Below are 21,497 nucleotides of genomic sequence, written 5' to 3'. Positions count from 1 at the left end.
ACTGTTCCAAGCTATATATAACTCATTTAACAACTCTATAAGGTAAGTACTCTTATTATCCTCCTCTTACAAATGAGGACGTAGCCACACAGAGATGTTAAGTGGCCTGCCTAGAGATGCAGCTAAATGGTGGAGTCAGGACTTACTCAAGCAGTTTGGCTCCAGAGTTAGTGCTCACTCAAGAAGGCTCCATGAAGGGAGAATTCTCAATGGTACTTCACCCATAGGACACAAACCCCCTTTTAAAAAATAAAGCCGAGATCTTAGGAAGGTGATCTTATTAGAGAATATTCAGGAAAGATTTCCAGGCATGTTGACTCAGCATATCATAATCTGTCCCACCAAATCTCAAGTTTGCATTGAGGTACTTGCTTACTTATGCACACATGTTCTCTCTTTGCTTCTTTTGGATGGAATTCTCCGACAAGACAGGTTGGAGACCACAGGATAGCTACCCTTTCCAAAACTCATCTCTTCTCAAATCTGGGAGGAAATGTTTTCCATTTTCATCAGAGAAGTTGTTTTCTTACTCACTACTTCACCATTCCCCATCACCCAAAACCCCTTTGGTTTATAGAAGCCACTGGTTATAAGCACTAAGTCTCTGGGAGGTCAAGTATTCTCATTTTATTAGTGGAGAAATTGGGGCTGAGAAAAGGGAAGGGACTTTTCAGTGTCACAAAGCCAGTAACAGAGCTAGAAGCAGAACCCAAGTCTCCTGATTGCCAGTCCAGTACCTTTCTTGATCCCAGCCAACAAGACTTAGCAAGGCCCAGATCCTTCCTTCCATGACCCTCATTTCCATCTCCCTTAACTTTCTGACTCCCGATTATTTATTTTTCATTGTACTATACTTCTTCGTACCCGTACACTTAAACTTCAAGCTGCTATCAAGTTAAAGGACAGCTCTATTCCAACTTCCAGGTAGCTCCTACATATCTGTCCCCATGGACCGGGAAATGAGGATACCTGGATTTTAGTCTCAGCTCTGCTAAATATTAAGTGTCTGACTTTAAGCCACTCACTTGCCCTCAGTTGGCTTTCCATTTTCTGAAACTATAAAATAGGAATTCAAATCTCTAGTGAACTTTTCCCTAGCTAAATACAAACCACATTGACTTTCCATCTTCCAGAATCCCTCAACATAGCACTTGTTGTGATTAAAGATATTGTCACATGATGAGATTCAACTGAGTATTTTATTTCATAACTGTCTCTGTTGCAAGGATAAACATCAACTAAGATGTAAAAACTACAAGGTGCTATACACAGAGGGGATTGTTACCACTCAGTAGTTTTCTAGTAGTTGTCCTAGGGCTCACAGCATCTGGAGATCTGTTTGGGACTCAGGATAATGGGCTGAGAGCTGTTGCCATTTCTGCTCTCGTATCCTTTTATCCCTCCCCTCGGACCTCAGACAAAGTGTCTGGACTGCTGACATGGAAGAGCAGGTGGTGTAGGTTGGGCAGGCTATGCCACAAGCCATTTGCAGGCACCTCATTCCATGGCCCAATGCCCAGACATCCTCCCACCCTGTGCCCTTCCCTGCAAATGTCCTCAGTATCTTCCTCTCCTCCTGCCCCTCCATTCCACCCTGCCTGCTGGGTCAAGGCCTAATGGGGAACAGTGACTCACTGGACTCTCAGAGGGCAAAGACCCAAACTCTGAGCAACAATCAAACTGTCCAATTCTCAACCTTCATCCTGCCACTGCCCAATTCATAGGCTCTTCTTCACTTAACTAAATCCCATCTTGAGTTACAACTCTCCTAGCAAACCCTCAATTCCTCTTGATTCCTCACACTCATCTCTCCTTTTCCACATCACCACACAAAAATTGTATTCAATTTTATACACACACACACACACACACACACATATGTATACACACACATATTTTTACTACTTAGCAATAATCTGCAGTTTGGTATGTTATGTATTTGCAAAGAAATTATAAACTTGAGGGATTTTTCCTTCTTTGCCTCATCCATGGTTCAGCCTTGCATACTTGCATACAATAAACACTCATTGACTTGAATTGAACCAACATTAATTGAATTGGGTAGAGGGTATGGGAAAGGTTTGTAAGCAGGGAAAAAACTAGCATGTCTTGGACATTTAGTATGTACCTGGCTATATGCTAGGTATTTTGTATGCCTCATCTCATTTAATCTCCATAGCAATAATGAAACATGTTATTATTATCCCTATTTTATATATGAGAAAACTCAGACTTTGAGAAGTTAAAAACTTTGTCAAAGCCAGCCATGTGGTAACTAACTGAATTTAGCACTGTTTGATTCCAAAGCCTATATTCAAAGATATGTAACAGGTTTAATGCCAATTAGCAAAGTGTTGATTAAATAAAATACGATATACCCATATAATAGAATACTGTGCAATTATAAGAAAGTGAGGACTTTATGGATTTAATGTTTAGTAATATCCAAGACATATTTTGAAGTATAAAAGCAAGGTAGAAGATAATATGAAGTATGGGCTACCATTTGTATTTTAAAAATAGAGTGTATACACACACACACACACACACACACACACACACACACACACACAATTGCTTGTACATATACCGAATATCTCTGGAAGGACACACCAGATAACACTGGTGGCCTCTAAGGAGGTGAACAGGATAACTGGGAGACAGGGGTTAAAGAGAGACTTTACAGTGTTGCATCTCTTGAATTTGGTCTCATATTAAATAAATAAAATTACATTTATTAAAATACAATACAATCTCTTTCCACAAAGTAGAGTCTGGGGATTGAGTTCGGAAAAGTTCAGGGAGAGAAAGGAGCAGTATGCCAGTGAATTGGATTGGGGACCTCCCAGGGTGCCAAAAGACCCATCCTTTGCATTCATTTCCCAATCCCTCTTACAAACCAATCTCCATTATAATCATCTGACTATAATGTTGATTGAGGTCACATCTTTCCAAATCTCAGTTCTCTACCTATAAAACAGGAACCAGATGGGGTAAGATGAGATGGTCTCCAAAATGCCTTCCAGCTCAGACATTTAAATAACCAAAAATCAAAAGGGTGAATCCTACTACATTTGAAATCTTAGTCTCAAAGAAGGGCTTGGAGATTTTGTTTTGTTGTTTGCAACAAAGAAGAGAAACATTTCCATTCAGATTTGCCCACTAGATGGTCTTAATGGAGGCTCCCTAAGTGGTCGCTGAAATTCCTGTTCAAAACTGCTATTACAATCTTCCTCCAAGCCTCTGGCCTTCTGTGGCCTCTGTTCTCCAGGACTATCCTGTTTAGAACACAAGGAAGTAGGCCCACTCCAAAACTGAATACAAAAGAGCAGGCCCTTCTATGCTTAATGTTCCCTGGCCCAGACCTTCTGACCCTAAATATCCCTTTCCTTCTTCCTCACTACCTGCAAGAGAACAGAAGCTCTGTGAGAGACCCTCGGGAGGAAGTGAAGCCCTAACCTCACCTGCCACTCACCACCCCCCAATCCCTAGCAATTCCTACCAAAAAACGCAGTCCTTGACTTGTCGGGAGGTTTGTGAGATCCTGCCAAGTGCTGTAAATATTTTAACATGCCTTATTTCCTTGAATGTATATGACCTGGGACCTGGCCCCTCCTTTCTCTGGGTTCTTAGAGAACTGAGGAACAAAGAAAACACAGCCATTCCTTAGCTACAGAACACCCAGATCAAACTGCAGAATAATACAGAGGGGATATGGGGAAGAAATTGAGTGGGGAGGTAGAATGTGAAGAGGAGGATTGATTTCCCTTCCAGAAACATTTAGAGAAAGGTATAGCAACTCAATTTCTAGGGGCTGGGAAAGATTACTGGAAATAAGAATAAGAATCTCACAAAACAAACTGAGGGTTGCTGGGGGAAGGGGGGTTGGGAGAAGGGGGGTGAGGTTATGGACATTGGGGAGGGTATGTGCTTTGGTGAGTGCTGTGAAGTGTGTAAACCTGGTGATTCACAGACCTGTACCCCTGGGGATAAAAATATATTATATGTTTATTAAAAATTAAAAATTAAAAAAAAGAATAAGAATAACACCAACCCCTTCACAGTTTACAAAAATCTTTTGTACACATAACCTCACTGGATACTTCATAGTCCTATAAAATATTGTTAATTCCATTGTGCAGATGAGAACACTGAAGGCTAAACAATTAAGAAGAGACCATTTCTATGGTCCTTTTTGTACCCAGGGATCACGACTCTGAGTAGAGTGAGACGGGTAGCTAGAGGAGTATGTCATACATCACAAGACTGTCAGACTTCTGTCTACTAAAGCCTTTCTTGGCCATCTTTTTTATTCCTTAGTCATAAGGATGCCCTGAGGCTACAGGAATGGAAAACTTGGCAGCAGTCTTCTTGGTAGCTGCTTCTTCCCATCCTTACTATGTATTGGGTGATATAAAAAAGCAGGAATTCTGGACTCAGATTCTCTGTGTTCAAATCCGAGTTCTGCCATTATTTCCTATATGAGCTTAAGCAAGTTACTTAACTTCTGCGCTTCTGTCTTTTTATCTACAAAATGGAGAAAATAATGGTACCTATTTCATAGCGTTGTTCAGAAATAATGGCACAAGTTAAGAATTTAATATAATGTTGGCACAGACTTAATTGCAAAATGCTAAATAAATAAATAAATAAATAAATAAATAATAGTAATAGTAATAATAAAAATAACTGGCAGGGAGAGCTTACAGGGAGTCCTCTCCATACTTTTAGCCAGTCCCCCTAGGATGAGTGGCAATACCACATGAAGGGGATGGGTGGCAAATAGAAGAACCCTTTTCTTTGTGAGAAGTTCAGTGACCTGAACAAGTGACTGAACCTGTAATCTCAGCCTCATAACTGCTGTGTTCTAAGCAACTCTGCTAACTGGCTCAGACAGACATCACAAGCCCAGCTATTCATACACACGTACACACAGGCCTGGACATATGGATGCATATATATACCCTTTCAGCCTGGATAAGAAGGTGGGTGGGTAGATCCACAGGATAGGCTGAGCAAAAAGACTGTGTAAGGACTGTTTGTTTAGCAATGTTTCCTATCCCCTTTTCCCTTCAGCTATGCAGAAGCGGGGAAGCAACTAACCTGGGAGCCTTACTTCCTCTCTTTCTACCCTCACTGAAGGTACTTTAGACCCTAGTTAGGACTTGGGTGTCTGCTTTCTTCCTTCTCTGACTCCTCTACATTCAATTTTGTAGTATTTTTTGGCAAGAAGAGAGATGGTAGGACTCAAAATAGAATGAAGACTTCTGTTCTACCCAGAACCACTGAAGTTACTGAAAACCAATCTGAAATCTCTGGAGGATCAGTTAGCGCAGAACAAGAAAAGTAAGGACTTGAAGAGAAACGAGTGCAACTGACCAGGATATTTGTTGAATACAATTGGGTAAGACCTGCTACAATACTATTTCCTTGGCTGGGGTCCCAGGGTTATCAAAAGAGAGGTTGTGGAAATGACAAAAACAGGTTCATAGCAACTATCTTACTGCAAAAATCCAGAGGTGATGACTTCCACACTCTTGAATGCTACATAGAAAGTCACCCTTTCCCCAGAAAGTAGAGAGTGAGAGAGGGAAGGAAGGAGAAAAAAGAAGAGATTCCTCTGTGGGATGTGTAGAGATTGGCCAAGATCCTGGCTGGAGGAGTTGGGCCTGTACAACATCTTAAACTCCAGCTGTTCCTTAATTGAGCAAGAGAAAGAAAAAGAAGAGCGGTAACAATACTGTGAGGAAAGGGGATGGCATAGCTATCAAAGGTGATACAAATGGACTATGAAAATGAAAGGATCCAGGAAAATATGGTTAAGACAGCTAATTTCATCCCTTCTTTTCCTTTCAACCCCAGAAGCTGGAGCAAAGTAGAAGATAAAGGTAGGCAAGACTACCAGTTTGAAGAGGCTTATACTTCCTCAAGGCATCCAAACAGGCCACATTCAACACCCACAAATAGGTGCCAAGTGATTTCACATTAGTAACCACAGCACCCACCTTCAAGGTAGGTAATTAAATCTCCTTAGGCTCTGTCATTCCTAAGATGGGAGAGGGCTGAAGTATCCTAAACCCTCTTCCCAGTAACCTTTGGGTACCAGAGGGATTCAGAATAAAAAGAAGGATGGAAGCAGAAACTTATAAAGTTTCCATGCTGCAGTGTAGGGGAGCTCAAAGGGGTCCAGGCCAAGACGTACAGACAGGCTGGCCATATCCTCTCCATCACCCTCACCTAACAAGTTTTTAATTCTGGGCCCTTCGTGCTAGTCTGCCATAACCCCTACAGAAGCTTCTATTATGTTAAACCTGATTCCATAAACAAATGGGAAAAGACTTCTTTCATAATCCATGGCTTCAGGTAAGGTGTATGGGATGTGTGTGTGTGTCTTATGAGTAAAGACTTCTCTCTAAGGTTTGCTAATTGAATCCCAAGTAAGAAAGTTCCTTTAGGCAAGAAAGTTCACTCCATCTTTTATACAATCTTAAAAGAGTAAATGATTATTTCTTTTCAAAAGGCAACACAACAAAAAGATGCTGGTGGTAAAAGCAGTATACCCTCTTGGGAAACTGGTCTGTTCAAAAGGTCAAGAAGTCATATTTTACATATTTCTGCAAATGTTGATAGTCCAGCTGCTTGTTTATTCTTCATGGCCCTGGGGGAAATGTTTCCAATGACAAGCAAGTATAAATTTAGGGGGAAATGAGAGAGAGTTCTATGTCTGGTACTTCAGTAGTCACTCTCAGCTAAGCCCTGAGTGAAGCTGAAGTTGACCAGGGATTGTGGATACCCAGTAGGGCCTCCTCTAGGATTGAAACAGCAGTCCTCCCAAACCCATCCACAGTGGGGCTGAGCCAGCAGCTCTAACCCAGTTATAAAGATGCCCTGTGTGAAGCCCCCTGAAGAAAGCCACTATGTCACATTTAGGAATCTTAGTGTGCTCTTCTATCGTGAAGTAACAGCAGACCAAGGTCATAGTAAGCATGCATTTCTGGGAAATAAGAATGAACTGTAGGAAATTAAGTTTCAGGAGAAGGGTCCAAACTGAGGCTTCAGGAAATGCTTATAGTTTAATGCTTGTTAGTAATAGGCCCAAATGACTGGAAACAGTAGCATAAAGACCCATTCTGCTAGCTTGAAGCCAGCCAAGTTAAGGGAATCTTCTTGGGGGCCCAGATCCATACTGAGCAGGGCATTCTGGGAGAAGCAGTTGCTTATCCAGTGTTGCCCTTACACACTTGGCAAAAAGGAGTGGATCTTTTCAACCACAGTGGTATATATAAGCAGCCCTATAATCTCTAAATACATATGACATGGGAAAATAATATCTATTTTTTTCATTGTTTCCCCAATCTCTTCAAACTGTCTACATCTTCATTCAGGCAGATTAACAAATTTCCATTTTGTCTGAATGAGTCAAAATGTATGCCAAGTGAATAGTAAAGAATAAACTATCACATAATTCTAGAAGGACAAAATCACAGAGGTATAAAGTTCATCTAGTCAAACCTGTTCATTTTCCAAATAGATAAACTGAAGTACGGAGAGGTAAAATACCTGCTCAAAGTCACAGAGCCTGTCAGGGGCACAAGTTGTCCAACTCCTAGTCACTGTCTAGCTGGTATTACTAAGATCATCAGCACTTTTGGGGTACAGATTTATATTCAGAATGAGCATTTGAGGCCAGTGGACAGCAAGCCAGGGATCCAGCCTCAACCAGCTACTCTAGCTAAAACAAGCAACCTCCCAGTTGGCTTCCAAATACCCCAACCTCTCCTTCTCATCCTTTCCGATATGAGTCAAGATCCTAGTTTGGCACCCAGTTTGGATGGAAAGGAGGAAGAAGAGTTACTTGAAAGATACCTGACCAATGGCCCTGTGGCCCAAAGCTCCATTGCAAATTCTAAGCCAACCTAATCAAGTTTATCTGGACAGTAGGCAAAAGCCTTCAGACAAAAGCAAGACCCTGGAAGATTTCTTCAAAGAATACCTGGTTCCTAAACTAGGCAATTTAGTCATCCCAGTGAGACACTGAACCAAGTAATAAAAGACCCTAAGATGGGGAAGAGAAATATAGCCTACCCTGCTTTTGACCCAGCCCATCATTGGAACTCTCTGTCTAAATACATAGTGTTCCATTTTCCCCATGCCTAGAAAATTCTGTCTCCATTTGAGTGATCCATGAGTCTGAACTATCTTGTGCCCAGTAGTAAACTTTTCTGACCATTGTCCCTTTCCATGGGTGGTGAGAGCCTTAGTCTCCATCCTCCAACCTAGGAGCCTGCAAGGGCCATGCTTATAAACTATCCAACAAAAGATGCCTCCCATCATATCTTATGGCTCAGTGTTAGACTGGCAGTCAATGTGGAAAGTGCAGAGTAATGCATTTACTCTGGAGCTCATTTAAAAAGACCTAGGCTTGAAGCTAATGTTACCAACTCTAGCTTGGTCTACCTTATCCTCTGGATCCCAACCCTAAGACTTCCCCAGCTCCAACCCACTTAGGATTCCAATAATGACCTGGGGCCCACAACCAATGATACCTTGTTCCTCTTTACCCTCTTTCCTCCAAAAGTCAACTTCCCCTGGGTCCTATACCTGGAAGGAATGGCAGACAAAATGTTCCTGAGATGGAGGCAACTGACCAAGGTCTGGTTAAGGGGGAGGAAGGAAAAGATCAGGAGAGAAATGAGCCCATACTTTTTGCAGAGGTTGTAGGAAAGCTCAACCAGAAAGCATGCTATACTTTACACCAGGTTGCCTGGCTGCCCTGTCCTGTCTGCTGCTTGATCTGAGCAGGGGAACTCCCAAATTTTCTACAAACTCTGCAAGAAGTATAGGTCCATCTTTCTCCTGATTTTTTCCTTTTTCCTCTAAACCAGATCTTGGTCACTTGCCTCCATCTAAGGAACCTTTTGCCTGCCATTCCTCCCAGGCATAAGACCTGGGGAAGTTGGCATCCCTTCAAAAACAGGTGAAGAGAAGGCACAAGATACACTGTTAGTGCCACCACAGAACTGTATACATCACAGAATATACATAAAATTGTACATTGCATGCTCTAGAATGGCCTGAATTCCACTTCTCTTCTACTTTCCAAGGCTTTTCCCCATGCCCAGAGACTCCTTTGATGTGGAGCTAGCCCCCAAATATCAAAACCACCTTTTGCTAGGGCTCCCTCATAACAGTGCCAATTATCCAGAACTCATAAAACCAATCAGTGGCTGCTTTACAATTGCAAAGATATTAGGCCTAGCCAAAGAGAATCTGGGTTGTGGGATGCCTCCAAATATTAAATTCATAGATTTTTTAGAGATGAAAGTCATATCAAACATTAATAGAAATGGACAATGCACCACATTAATAGAAATATATAATGCATCAACCTCCCTGACTATGGGGGTATATGTTCCATGTTCCCCAGAATGGCTATTAGGCAAATACTGGCTCATAAACATTTTAGCAAGCTTCTACCAGCTTCTTCTATCCCTTTGAGACACCAGTGCTGTGGCACAGGTTGCTGGGAAATTTTTTTAAGACTTTATTTATTTATTTGACACAGAGAGAGAGAGAGAGAGAGAGAGAGAGCACAAGCAGAGGGAGCGGGGGAGGGAGAAGCAGGTTTCCAGCTGAGCAGAGAGCCTGATGCAAGGACACTGAAGGCAGACGCCCAATAACCAAGCCACCCATGTGCCCAGAAATTTTGAGTAAATTGCAGAAAGTATGTGGAGGCAGAGACATTTTTGGAATCTCAGGATCTGAATGGTTGCTTGGGAAAGCTGAGGGGCCCAAGAAAGGTAATGCTAAGGATGAGATTTTCTAGGAACTCAGGAATGTGGTGGGGTATTCTTGACCTTTTCAAAATAAAAACTGAGGTGTTCTCAAGAGCATCCAGTATAAAAAATAACTTTCATGAATTCAAGATACACCACAGCAAGGGCCCAAGCCAAAGTATTCTGAGACCCTAGGGATATACCAAATTCCTTTCTGTCCCTTCCTGACCTATACTCACCATAATTTAAACCAGTAGACCCAGCCCTTCAATGGACCTAGTCTGTGTCAGAATACACACCAGCCACACCTCTGCACAGCCCACTGCGCCCCCCCTCTTTCCCAGCTGCACTGTGAGGTCTTGACCGGAAAGTCCCAGCCAGCCCTCCCCCTGAGTCCCCTATGATCACCTACTTTGAAGTTTGTTCCCCAGCAGTAAACCTCTTCCTGGTAAAGTAGTGGTTTTTCCAAGTTTTATTACATATTCTGAAAGGCCCAGCTCTAGGCCTGCTCACACCACATGAATACCAGGGCCTAGCTCCAGCCCATCCCCCACTACCTCCCATGAAGTTTCTCCCAGACTTTGCCACTGAATCTGAAGGCCAACAGCCTGCCTTCAACCACAGAGCAATGCTCAGCAGGTGCCATCCAAGGTAACCTAGGCAACAGGCAGAGGCCTTACGCTGGCTGCCTTCACAAAAGCCCCTGAACTGCATGAAAGAAAGGAAAAGGTAGTCCCAGGGGTGAGTATGGCAGTGACCTTACTCCCAGAAGTTGTTTCACACAGTCCAGGGACCCCCTACACTTGTGCACCTCTTGTGGCCTGGGCAGTCTCTGCTCTGGACAGCCACTGAGGCACATTCTAATTTTCAAGTGGGACCCGCATATTGTGGTGCCAATGGATCACAAGATGTACCAAGAGGTACCCCAATCCTCTTCAAAGACAGTGAAACTGCAAACTTTAAAAAAGGGCGGGGTCCTTGGTTCAGAGGAAGGTAGGAGTGGCGGCTCAAGGGCCTGGGGGAATCCATAGGTGGACACCCTAGGTTCAAGGTTTCTATGTTCAATAAATAATCCCAAGGCACCCCCAGAGGGGCAGTAGAAGTAGGTGTTGGGGTGGTGAGATGAGGGAAACCTTCAGCCCCAGGGCAATACTATGAAAAGCCACAGAGTCCCAGCAGACAGTGATTCTGTCCTAAAGAGCCACAGAAGGAGAGAGCTTACAGGTAGAAGGCATCCCAAGTCCCTCGCTCCCTCCCTAGACTCCTCATCAGAACTGCTGAGGGGCATCGCCATTTGACTTTCTGAGAAAACAGGATAGCTCCTCCGACTTCAGGGCCTTGGGCAGATTCTGTGCTTAGAGAATGCAAGGTTGCAGTCTTAGGGCCACAGGCCTAGAGAGCATAGGTTATGCACCCCCACAGCCCTGCTTGTCTTAGGGAAGAAGACCAAGTCAGCCCCATGGGAAAGTGGGAGAGGTCAAGGCCGGCATTCTGGCAGAAGGCATCCCGATGATAGTGGAGAGACTCTGATGCCCAGGGAGGGCAAGGCTCAGGTTGGGGGCAGCTTGGAGTTAGTCTCAGGGCCCAGCCTGCCAGCTGCCTTACACTTCTCTGGCAGGAGACCTCGGAGACCCCCCTCCCTGCTTGCTTTGGGGTTCAGCTCAGAGGGCACAGAGATCTGCTCACTCCCTCAGAGTGGTAGAGGACTACCTGGCCTGGCTGGGCCATAACCACTGGAAGCAAAGCAACGTTCGCACACCTCACTCTCTCTCCCTCCCTCCCCCTCTCTCTCTCCAGCAGACACACACGCCTGCCTTGTATTTGACTCTTCGCTCAGTCACCAGGATTCCTAAAGTGTTTTTGACAGAAAACACCTCCATTCCCTGTTGTACAGGAACAGGGGCTGCTGCGGAGATCCGCAGTAGGGAATTTCTCTGAAAGCCCTCCCAGCCTCCCAACTCTTCTCCTCTCTCCATGACTTCGCACCGCCTCCAAAACAAAAACAAACAAACAAACAACAGCAACAAAAAACAAAACAAAACAAAAACTGCAAATATTTTCCCGCACTACACATGGTCAGCATACGGAAGAAAGAAAAAAAAAAGTGCGTCTGGATTTGAACCAGGCCAAAAAGTTCAACCCTTGCCTGTGATCAGTGAGTATCCCAGGTCCCACCCAAGGGACGTCTTGCGCCTAGTTTCCGAAGGTAAGGGTGCCCAGAGCCCCGCAACCTTCGCCTTAGCAGCGCCTTGGGCCCTGAGACAAGGGGGGAGGAGTCGAAGCAGAAAGCTGGAGGGGCGACTCTGACCCAGAGGTCAGGAGTTGGCGGCAGTGGGAGCGGAGGACACCCTTGCCCAGAATGCCAGGAGGGGCGCGCGGGGCCACTCACCTGCTTGGAACTCCACTTGGCGATTTTTCTCTCTTTCCTCCTGCAGCAGCATGGAGTAGAGGATCCCAAAAGAGTTCTGGATGCCAAAGATGGAGCCGTTGCACCAGGTGGCAGCGAAGACCACCATCCAGCCAAAGCCACCTTCGGGGGGCTGAAAGCCGCGGTCAGTGCCGCGGGTCTCCACGGTGGGCGTGGACTTGGATTCATGCACTGGCTCTGGCTCAAATTCCAACTCCGGCAGGGGTGCAGGGTCCGGTAAGGGCTGTGGCTCTGGCTGTGGCTCTGGCTGTGGCTCGGGTGGAGGCACTGGCACCGGCTCAGGCTCGGGCTCTGGCTCGGGGCTACCCACCCACTCCTGCTGTTCCTGGTCTGCCTCCCGCCAGGGCCCCTCGGCTTCCTTGCTCGCTGGGCTTTGCAGCGCCATCTCGGCAGGGGGACTGTGGCTGCTCGGGCAGGAGGAGCCGCTGTGTGGCTGGTACTTGTTTCGGCGGCGGCGGCGGCGGCGGCGGCGGCGGCGGCTGCTGCTGCTGCTGCTGCTCCGAGCCCTGCTGCTGCCGCTGCCTCCTCCTCCCGGCTCCGCGCCCCAGCTGGCCCGCCTGTCCCGCGACAGACGGTCCCTCGAGTCCTCTCCTCCTCCTCCCACGTCCAACCCCCCTTCTGCTCTCCCCATGTCATCTCTCTCCTCCCCCTCCTCTTCTCCCCCCCTTCCTCCCTCAACAGGCAGCCGCTACAGCCTTGCTCTTCTCCCTAGCCCTTCCTGCTCCCCACACTTGCCTACCTACTCTAGCCACTGCTCCGTACCTCAACTTCCTTTCCAAACTACTGAATCCTGTCCTCCTTGTCCAGATACCCAGTAGAAGGAGTGTTTAAATGGTTTTTCCACAATCTATCCTGTTCCCCCTGCCTTCTCCAAAACGCACTGGTCAACCCAGAATTTCCAGGCAAGACCCCACTGTCCGTTTCTACCACTCCCTTCTTCCTCACAAGCAGCCTGGAACTGAGGTGGCCCAGGACAAGAGCTGGGCTGTGAAAGACCCCACTCTGCCCTCAGAATTTCTTTGTCCCACACTTGGGCTTGGGGAGAGGGACCTGGAGGGGAAACCCCAGACCTCAGACAGAAGGTGGGCAAAATCTTTTCGAACAGGGGACTCAGTCTTCCAGGGTCCTGCTCAACCCCCCACCCCCAGTCTCTCCCCCTTCGCCCCCGCCCTTCCCAGCAAATCCCTGGCGGGGGCGCGAAGGGGAGGAGACAGCCCGGCAGCGAGGCCCGCCCCTCCGGGCAGTCAATCAGGGTTTTGTTTGCGCCAACCTGGAGCCCAGAGGAGCGGTGGAGGGCCGGGGCTGGGCCGGGGGCTGGGCCAGGAAGGGAGGGAGATGCAGTGACACCGGAGGGGGCCGGGCCCAGGCGGGGCGGGAGCCTAAGATCAGCTTAGGCTCCTCCCGGCTCTCTATCCCTCAGTGGGGAACTAGAAGTGGAGGCCAGGTCAAGCCGCCAGTTGGGCAACGGCCGGTTTTCCGGCCCTGCGGACTCCACCGAGCCGCTTGCAGAGGGTGTAGTTCCAGCGCCCACCGCCCCCTTCCGCCCACCTCGGGCTTAGAGACGTGAGAGTCTCGCTGAATGTCCCAGACTAAGGCCCCAGCCCCGGGAGGGAAAGGGAGATTTTGCTCCCCGGGGAGTGCACCGTTCCCAGGAGGCGGGATGGGCGATCTGCCCTGTGCGCGGCCTGGCTCCCTGCCAGGCTGCGCTGCTGCGACCAGCTTCAACCCTGGGGACCCGCCCCCACGATCCCGGGAAGTTCTGCCTCCCCTGAGGGCCCATGCGTCTAATGCACTAATCATGAGGTCGCGGTGTGGTTACTAAGCTACTCCGTTCTCCACCAGCAGGCGGGAGAGCTCCAAGCTTTTTCTATCCGGCATCTCATTAACCTTCTTGCTGGGTGAAAAGACTGTATGGCCGGTGAAAATTCAGCCCAGGGCTCTGCCAGATGCTCAGGAACTCAGATTTATGAAGCACGTAAGAGCGGGCTGAACTTGTCGGAAGAATAGAGGGGTTTCGAGGAGCTTGCCTGCCATGAAAAGAATCTGTCCAAATTCACAAATCGCGGGGGCTCTACCATACTTAGAGAATAAGAGTGCCTTGACTGCCACATTTTTAGTCAAGCACAAAACCTGAGGCTCAACGAGGTCAAGGCATTTTTTAGCCTAAGGTCATGGGACAAGTCAAATTCAAGCTGGAATTCAAGGTGGTCTCCATACATCAAAGGCTCACGTTTCCTAAGCTTCACGACGCGAGTCTGGGGCTTGAGAGGGACAAAGTAGGGAAGGTGGGATTTGGCTGAGCAATCACGTTAGGCTTCTGGAAGAGGCTGTGGCCTAGATAGGCCTTGAATGTTGATAAGGATTTTAACAGGCTGAGGATAGGGTGGGCTGTCCCTGCCTACAAGAGGCAAAGCGCAGAGGCATAGAAGGCCTCTACTCATGGAAAGAGGTAAGTGAAAGTTAATCAGGCCAGAGTTAATATGTATGTTACCTCTTCCAGGAAGCATTTACATTTTAATAAAAATCCATAATACTTCAGCCATGAGTGACAAATCATGCACATAATGGGCACTAGTGCTTGAGATTTGCTTTTTAGTCAGGGGTCTCACCATACACATGACCAACTATTGCCCCAGGGGACACTAGCCTCCGTTTTCATTTGCAGGGAACCTGAATAAAACCCTGGGGAAAAAAGGTTATTTCCAATCTCACAAGTAGAAATAAACCTGGAGTTTTGCAGCTCACCTCAAACCCAACTGTCTAAATTCTGTTTCCTCATTGTTTAAATGGGTTTTTAGATCACTGATGTGGGCGGTGAGGGTGGGTAATAACACTCATTGAGAATCTCCTATGAACCTAGCACTATGTTAGCCCTTTACATACATGCTTTTATATAATCATAACACCATATAAGGTTGGGATGGATTTGTGCATATATTATAACTGAGAAAACAGACTCTAAGAGGTTAAGTCAGTTTAAGTCTGCAAAGCCAGAAAGAGGTAGCACAGGAATCTTTGCTTATTTGTATGAGCTTCAAAGTACATGCCCCTCCCAGAAGACAAGATCCTATAACCACCATCCCACTATTCTAGCAACACATGCAATACCTACCATTTCAGCCTTCTTTAATGGTTAGAGTACTGGTATGAGAATACCCGGGTTCTAATCTTGATTCTACCATTGCACACCTGTGTGGTTCTAAGCACGTCATTTTCCCTTTTTGAGCTTCAGTTTCTTTATTGCTGAATGGAGCTAATACTACTCCACAGTTATTAAATGGTGTGCTGAGAAGTATAGGCTTTATTTTGGATATGCAGGGGAACCACTGAAGATTTTTGAATAGGAAACTGATATCAAATCTACATTTTAGAAATAAAACCATGGTGACTGCATAGAAATATATTGTGGTTTGGAAAGAGATAAGGAAACCAAGCATGTTAAAAAATGTTGAGAATATAAAATGGGGCACTGACTGTGAGGATGAAGAAAAAAAGATGATTCTGTGAACTACTGTTACGATAGAGTTGACAGATTTGGATACTGAGGGAAAAAGAAGAAGCAAAGATGATGCTGACATTTCTTGCTTGAGTGAAGGAAAAAAGTGCTAACAGTGTTAACAGAGATTGGGAATTAGGAGCCAAATCAGGTCTGACATGCCTGTGACTTCCATTCTCTTTCTAAATAATCCTGCCAATTACAGTTCTAAAATATAACTTCAATCGTGATATTTCTCTGCTCTGAAAACTTCCAATGATTCTCCATTTGAATCTTAAGTTTAAATTCCACATCCAGGCATAAAAGGTCCTTTATGGTTTGGGACCAGCCTTCTTCACTCAGCAAATATTTACTAAGAGCCTCTGTCTAGCAGGCTCTGTACTAAATATGAAGGACACACACACAAAAAACCTGGTGCCTGTTTCTGAGGATCTTTTATTCAACCTGTCTAGCACCATTCTCTGTCACTTTGTTCCCCTCTTTTCCTCCATTCATGCCAGGCTCCAAACGTACTGGATTACCCACCATTCCATGACTTATGGGCATCTGCTGATCTCTCAGCCCTCACCACCCATTCTTCTCACTATTCTCCAGTAGAAATTCCTTGCCTTTCCTGAGTGTCCAGAGTCAGTTCAACAAAGCAAACAGGAGGATTAGTGCTGAATTGAGGACACCAGTCTCTTGCCTTTCTTATGCCATTCAGCTATTCATTTCACAAATAGTTACTGAGCAATTATTGTGTGCTAGTCAGTATGTCAGGTGCTAGAAACAGGCAATGGTCCTTGTCCTGGTGGAGTTTACATTCTAGTAGGAAATATTAATAATTATATTTACCGTTTATTGAAATTGACTCCACTAGACTGGATGAAGACATTTTGAGATTGAGGAAAGGGGAAAGGAAGGATGCAAAGGATGAGACAAAGTTGAGAATGAGGTGGTAGAGAGAGGTAGGGCTAGTGTCCTGAGATGAATGAATTTTTTCTACAAATTTCTAAATCAGACTTAGCCAACAAATAGCAATAGTGAAAAAAAATTTAGAAACCACCTACTCTGTATAGATCCATTCAGCTTGGCTCATGATGATGAAAAATGAGGTGTGACCCCTGTAAGCCCTTTAAATTATTTTTATTTGTCTAACTGTGGACCTTAGGAAACTCTAGTGGAGGTCTCTGGATTATATTGCAAGTGAATGCATGTGCTCTCTTTCTGCCCATAACAGAAATAAGCCCACAGTGGAATCATTCTGATTGCTTATGCCCTTGATTACTTATACTAGTTGGTGAAGCAGAGCAGTGTTTCCCTGACCTGGTCGCACATCAGAATCACTTAGAAACTTTTATAACAGTACTGACTCCTAGGTACCACTCCACACTTGCTGAAGCAGAATACCTGGGGGTGGGAGCCAGGAATTCATGGTTTTAACCAGTCTCCCAGTAATATAGATGCACTGCCGGGTTTGGAAACCACTAGACCAAAACAGTAACAACCCAACATCTTGATCTCAAAGACTAGCATAATTTCTGTAAAATTTCCCAAAATTTCTGGGACCAACAGAAGGATATCAATCTTTAACCTTTTCATGAGAGGACATGTGTCATTTCTAGCATATCATTAATGAAATGATATTTTAACACTGAAATAATGAAAAGTTAGAAAGGCCATAGTCTTTTACTAAGAAGTCTTTCTCTAGAAAGGTCAGTTGGCAACAATTTTTCTCATGTGTCAACAGACTGATAAAAATGTCAGACTGTCATGGATCTGCAGATTAGTGTTTGGGATTCACTGGACCATATAACCTTTGAAAGCCTTGTGATCCCTGACCTTCTCTATTTTAGGCCAAAGGTACTTCCTTGCTTTGAGCCTCTTCTATTTTCAAATAGAATTTTTCTGGCTAGAGTAGAATTCAGTAGTTCATTCTCATTATCCCTCTGCCCTGTGGTTAATTCATTCTGACTACTTGAGAATGGATGATGTACTGAGAACTTTTTTAAGAATGTGAGTACATAATTTTTCCTCCTTTACTCACTTTCCTTTATTCATCTCTATGAGGATAATTTAACAGTTCTGATGACACAGCACCATCCTTGAATCAAAAAACCAATTGAGGTTGATTGTGAAAAGGAGTCAGAGTGTTCTAGTAGTGGTAAAAGAAGTAAAAAAGCAGAGAAGACTTAGGTTTTATTGTTCATGATCAGGAAAGAGTACTGATGGGAACCCATATTACTGGAAAACGAATTTGAATATTGACACATTCTGATGGCCAAAGTGGAGGAGTGGAAAAGAAAAGATATTGGATGTAGTCTGATTTCAGCTTAAGCCAATAGGCTATTAACAATAATAGGTGCATTTAAAAAAAGTCAATTGTCTATATGCATGGATCCTGCTTCCTAAATGCCAGAAAGCAATTCTGCTCCATAACTGGTCTATTATTAGAGCAAGCTTAGAAGGGAAAAGACAACAAAAGCAGCAGAGCTTTATAGAAAAGAATGAGATAGGAAACATTTAACCCTTTGAGGGCCAACAGAGAACAGCAAAGCTTGAAGTAGAGAAAGGATGAAATGGATTTTTTTTTTTATTTTATCCAAGGGAAAAATGGAATGGGGTTTTTAAGCATTTTATTAATTTATTCATTTTTTATTCATTCAAGGGATATTTATCGAGAGACTACTATATGCTAAAAATTGTGTTAAACTCTGGTTGAAGATGTCCTATCCTGAGAAGTGGAACCCTGGTAAGGCTGGAACATAGATGTCTCTATAGTTACAGTGCAGTGTAAAGAATGGGCCTTGCCTGGGGGCGCCTGAGTGGCTCAGTCAGCTAAGCATCTGCCTTTGGCTCAGGTCATGATCCCAGACTCCTGGGATCGAGAGTCTGCTTCTCCCCCGCCTCTGCTGCTGCTGCTGCTGCTGCTGCTGCTGCTGCTGTGTGTGTGTGTGTGTGTGTGTGTGTGTGTGTGTGTGTGTGTAATAAATTAAAAAATGAAAAGAAGAAAGAAGAAGAAGAAGAAGAAGAATTCTTCAAGAAAGAAAGAATGGGCCTTGCCTATGTTGCATCTCAGTTTCCTTTCATAGGCTGTGACTTCCCCAAACATAGGGTCAGCATTATTTATTTTTGTATCCTTAGTTAAATGTAATACCATGTCTGATACAAAGAAGGTACAATCAATCAGTTTAGTTACTTCATCTAACAAATCCCATACACAATAGGGATGAGGCTCATCTTTCTGGTTTGTTGTGAGGATTAGAAATAAAATACGGAAAACACCTAGCACAGTACCTGGTATGTGGTGGGCACTTTATAAAAGTTAGCATGTAGTACATGGTCAATTAATGTTAACAGGAAGATGTTCTGAAGATTCCCTTCACTGAGAAAAGAAAACAATTTAGTATGTTTTTTGGCATTGGTCTTCTAAAATCTGAAAAAAAAAAATGTCAGAGCTGGAAGGGACCTTCTACAAACTCCAAACTCCTCATTTAACACATGGGAAAACTGAAACCTAAAGAAAAAAAAAGACTTTTTTTAAAAGGTTTTTTTTTAGTTTGACAGACAAAGATCACAGATAGGCAGAGAGGCAGGCAGAGAGAGAGAGGAGGAAGCAGGCTCCCCGCTGAGGAGAGAGCCTGATGTGGGGCTTGATCCCAGGACCCTGGGATCATGACCTGAGCTAAAGGCAGAGGCTTTAACCCACTGAGCCACCCAGGTGCCCCCAAAAAAGACTTTTTAAGGTTCTGTCTAAATGATCTAAGCTTTTCCTTCTAGTTACTGCAAATCCTGGTGGAAGGCAGTATAATATACATATATACACATGAGGTAGGGGTATCACTATACAATTGGCACAGAATATATATATATATATATATATATATATATATATATATATATGAATACTATGCAGCCATCAAAAGAAATGAAATCTTGCCATTTGCAACAATGTGAATGGAACTAGAGGGTATTATGCTAAGCAAAATAAGTCAATCAGAGAAAGACAATTATCATACAATCTCTCTGATATGAGGAATGAGGGAGGCAGGATGGGGGGTTGTAGGGGGTAGGGAAGAAAAAATTAAACAAGATAGGATCAGAAGGGAGACAAACCATAAGAGACTCTTAATCTCACAAAACAGAGGGTTGCTAGGGAGTGGGGTTAGGGATAAGCTGGTTGGGTTATGGACATTGGGGAAGGTGTGTGCTATGGTGAGTGCTGTGAAATGTGTAAGCCTGATAATTCACAGACCTGTACCCTTGGGGCAAATAATACATTATATATTAATAAAAATAATTTTTGAAAAAGATTAAATCATTTGCCCAAGGACCTATGATTCACACTGTGGCTGTCTGGGTCCAGAGTCTATGATTTTAACCACTACACTTTTTCATCACAGAACTTAGAAAATTGTATCAAAATTACCCATTTAACATGTCTCTCTGTTATAACTTAAGCTCTCTGAGGGAGGAATGCGTCTGACTTCCACTGTGGATAGATATTAGTTCACTTAACAAGTATTTACTGAGCAGCTATACTACACTAGGATTTACTAGGCTTAAAAAGCAGGCCATATCTTTAAAGCCAGATTATCTAGCTTTGTAGTACTGCTGATGTTCATTTCCCTTTTGCTATATCCTTCCATTTATTATTGTCTTGTTGAACATTTCAGCTTAGTCACACCGGTTCTATGGAACAAACAGTTCTGTACCCATGCTTGAGCCAGGTTGTTAAAGGAGAATAATTAGTGAGAAACTTCAGGGAGAAAGCATAATATTAGAGATATGGTGAGAGCTGGGATATCCTTACAACATGGAGAGACTTCTTTAAGTAAAGGATTTTCAGGAATTACAGGTGGTAGGTGTTTTGTTTTGTTTTGTTCAATTTGAGAAGTGCTCTGGTCTTAGGATATCTTTTGCCTGCCTCCTCCCATCTGGCCTTCTAAGAACTCACAGTCTAGCTGGAGAGATAAGTTGTATTTATCTAGTAAAATAATCCTCCCAAACACCAAGTCAGTGGTAGAAACACTAACAGCTTAAGAGACCGTAGGACAGCAAGGTGAGGGAGACTTGGGGAGGTGGGGGAGGGTGGGGTTCAGTGTAGCAGAAGGAAGGTAGGAGTAGACATCATATGTCTGCATTCTCAAATATTACCTGGTTCACCTCTTTGGGAGTGATTTCTCAGACTCCAAGATAGCCAATGACCTAGGGCCTTTAGGAACCCCAAGGGCCTTGCAGAAAGTTTCTAGAGAGTAAGAGAAAAAAAAAAAGAAAGAAAGAAAGAAAGAAAAAAAGAAACAATGGTGGGCCTTAGGGCCAGAACAAGGTATAAGCAACTGAGTTAGAGAGTGACTGGTATGGTCTGGCCCAGGGGCCAAGTTTCAAGTCCAACTTGCTGACCCTGCAGATAAAGAAAGCCAGTTAAAAGGCAGGAAAAATTATTCAAATGGAGCAGGGACAAGGGTGCAAGGGGCAGGGGGCAAGAGAGTTGGGTGGAGAGTAAGAACAAAGAAGAGACAGTCTATTTTTCTCCTTCAGTACATATTTACAGAGTTCCTTCTGTGCCTGACTAAACTGTTTTTCTAGGGCCTTTTTTTTGGGGGGGGGGGGATGAGGGAAGGGACAAGGAGGAAGAGTGTATTTTGTTAAATCTTTCTGAGACCTAGAGAAGTTAGTCTACTTGAAATGCTGAGAGTGGGACCAGAATCTTTGTCTCTTAGCTCCTAACCACAGGACATTTCTCCACGCCACACTACCTCTTATTATGTCATTCAACTGCTTAAAAATCTTAGATTGTTCCTTACTGCTTAAAGAA

General features: G+C 44.4%; 1 protein-coding gene across 2 annotated transcripts in view; it reads right to left on the bottom strand.

Moving 5' to 3' along the window:
- The window catches only part of SLC16A2 (solute carrier family 16 member 2), a 143,704-nt gene extending 125,098 nt beyond the window's left edge, over positions 1-18,606 (bottom strand). Inside the window, exons 1-2 of one of the 2 annotated variants that reach the window (XM_032329597.1) lie at positions 18,590-18,606; positions 12,166-12,681 (exon numbers count right to left, since the gene is read on the bottom strand). In XM_032329597.1, coding sequence (XP_032185488.1) covers positions 12,166-12,589 — 424 coding nt within the window. In that variant the 5' untranslated portion in view covers positions 12,590-12,681; positions 18,590-18,606. Of the gene's footprint in view, positions 1-12,165; positions 13,432-18,589 lie in introns of those variants that run through there. The other variant, XM_032329596.1, reaches the window with a different exon arrangement.
- Between the last annotated feature and the right edge of the window lie 2,891 nt (positions 18,607-21,497).

This window comes from Mustela erminea, chromosome X (genome assembly GCF_009829155.1).
Source record: "Mustela erminea isolate mMusErm1 chromosome X, mMusErm1.Pri, whole genome shotgun sequence".
NCBI lineage: Eukaryota > Metazoa > Chordata > Mammalia > Carnivora > Mustelidae > Mustela > Mustela erminea.
Note: the sequence above shows the minus strand (reverse complement) of the source record. Positions and strands in the feature narration are given on the sequence as shown.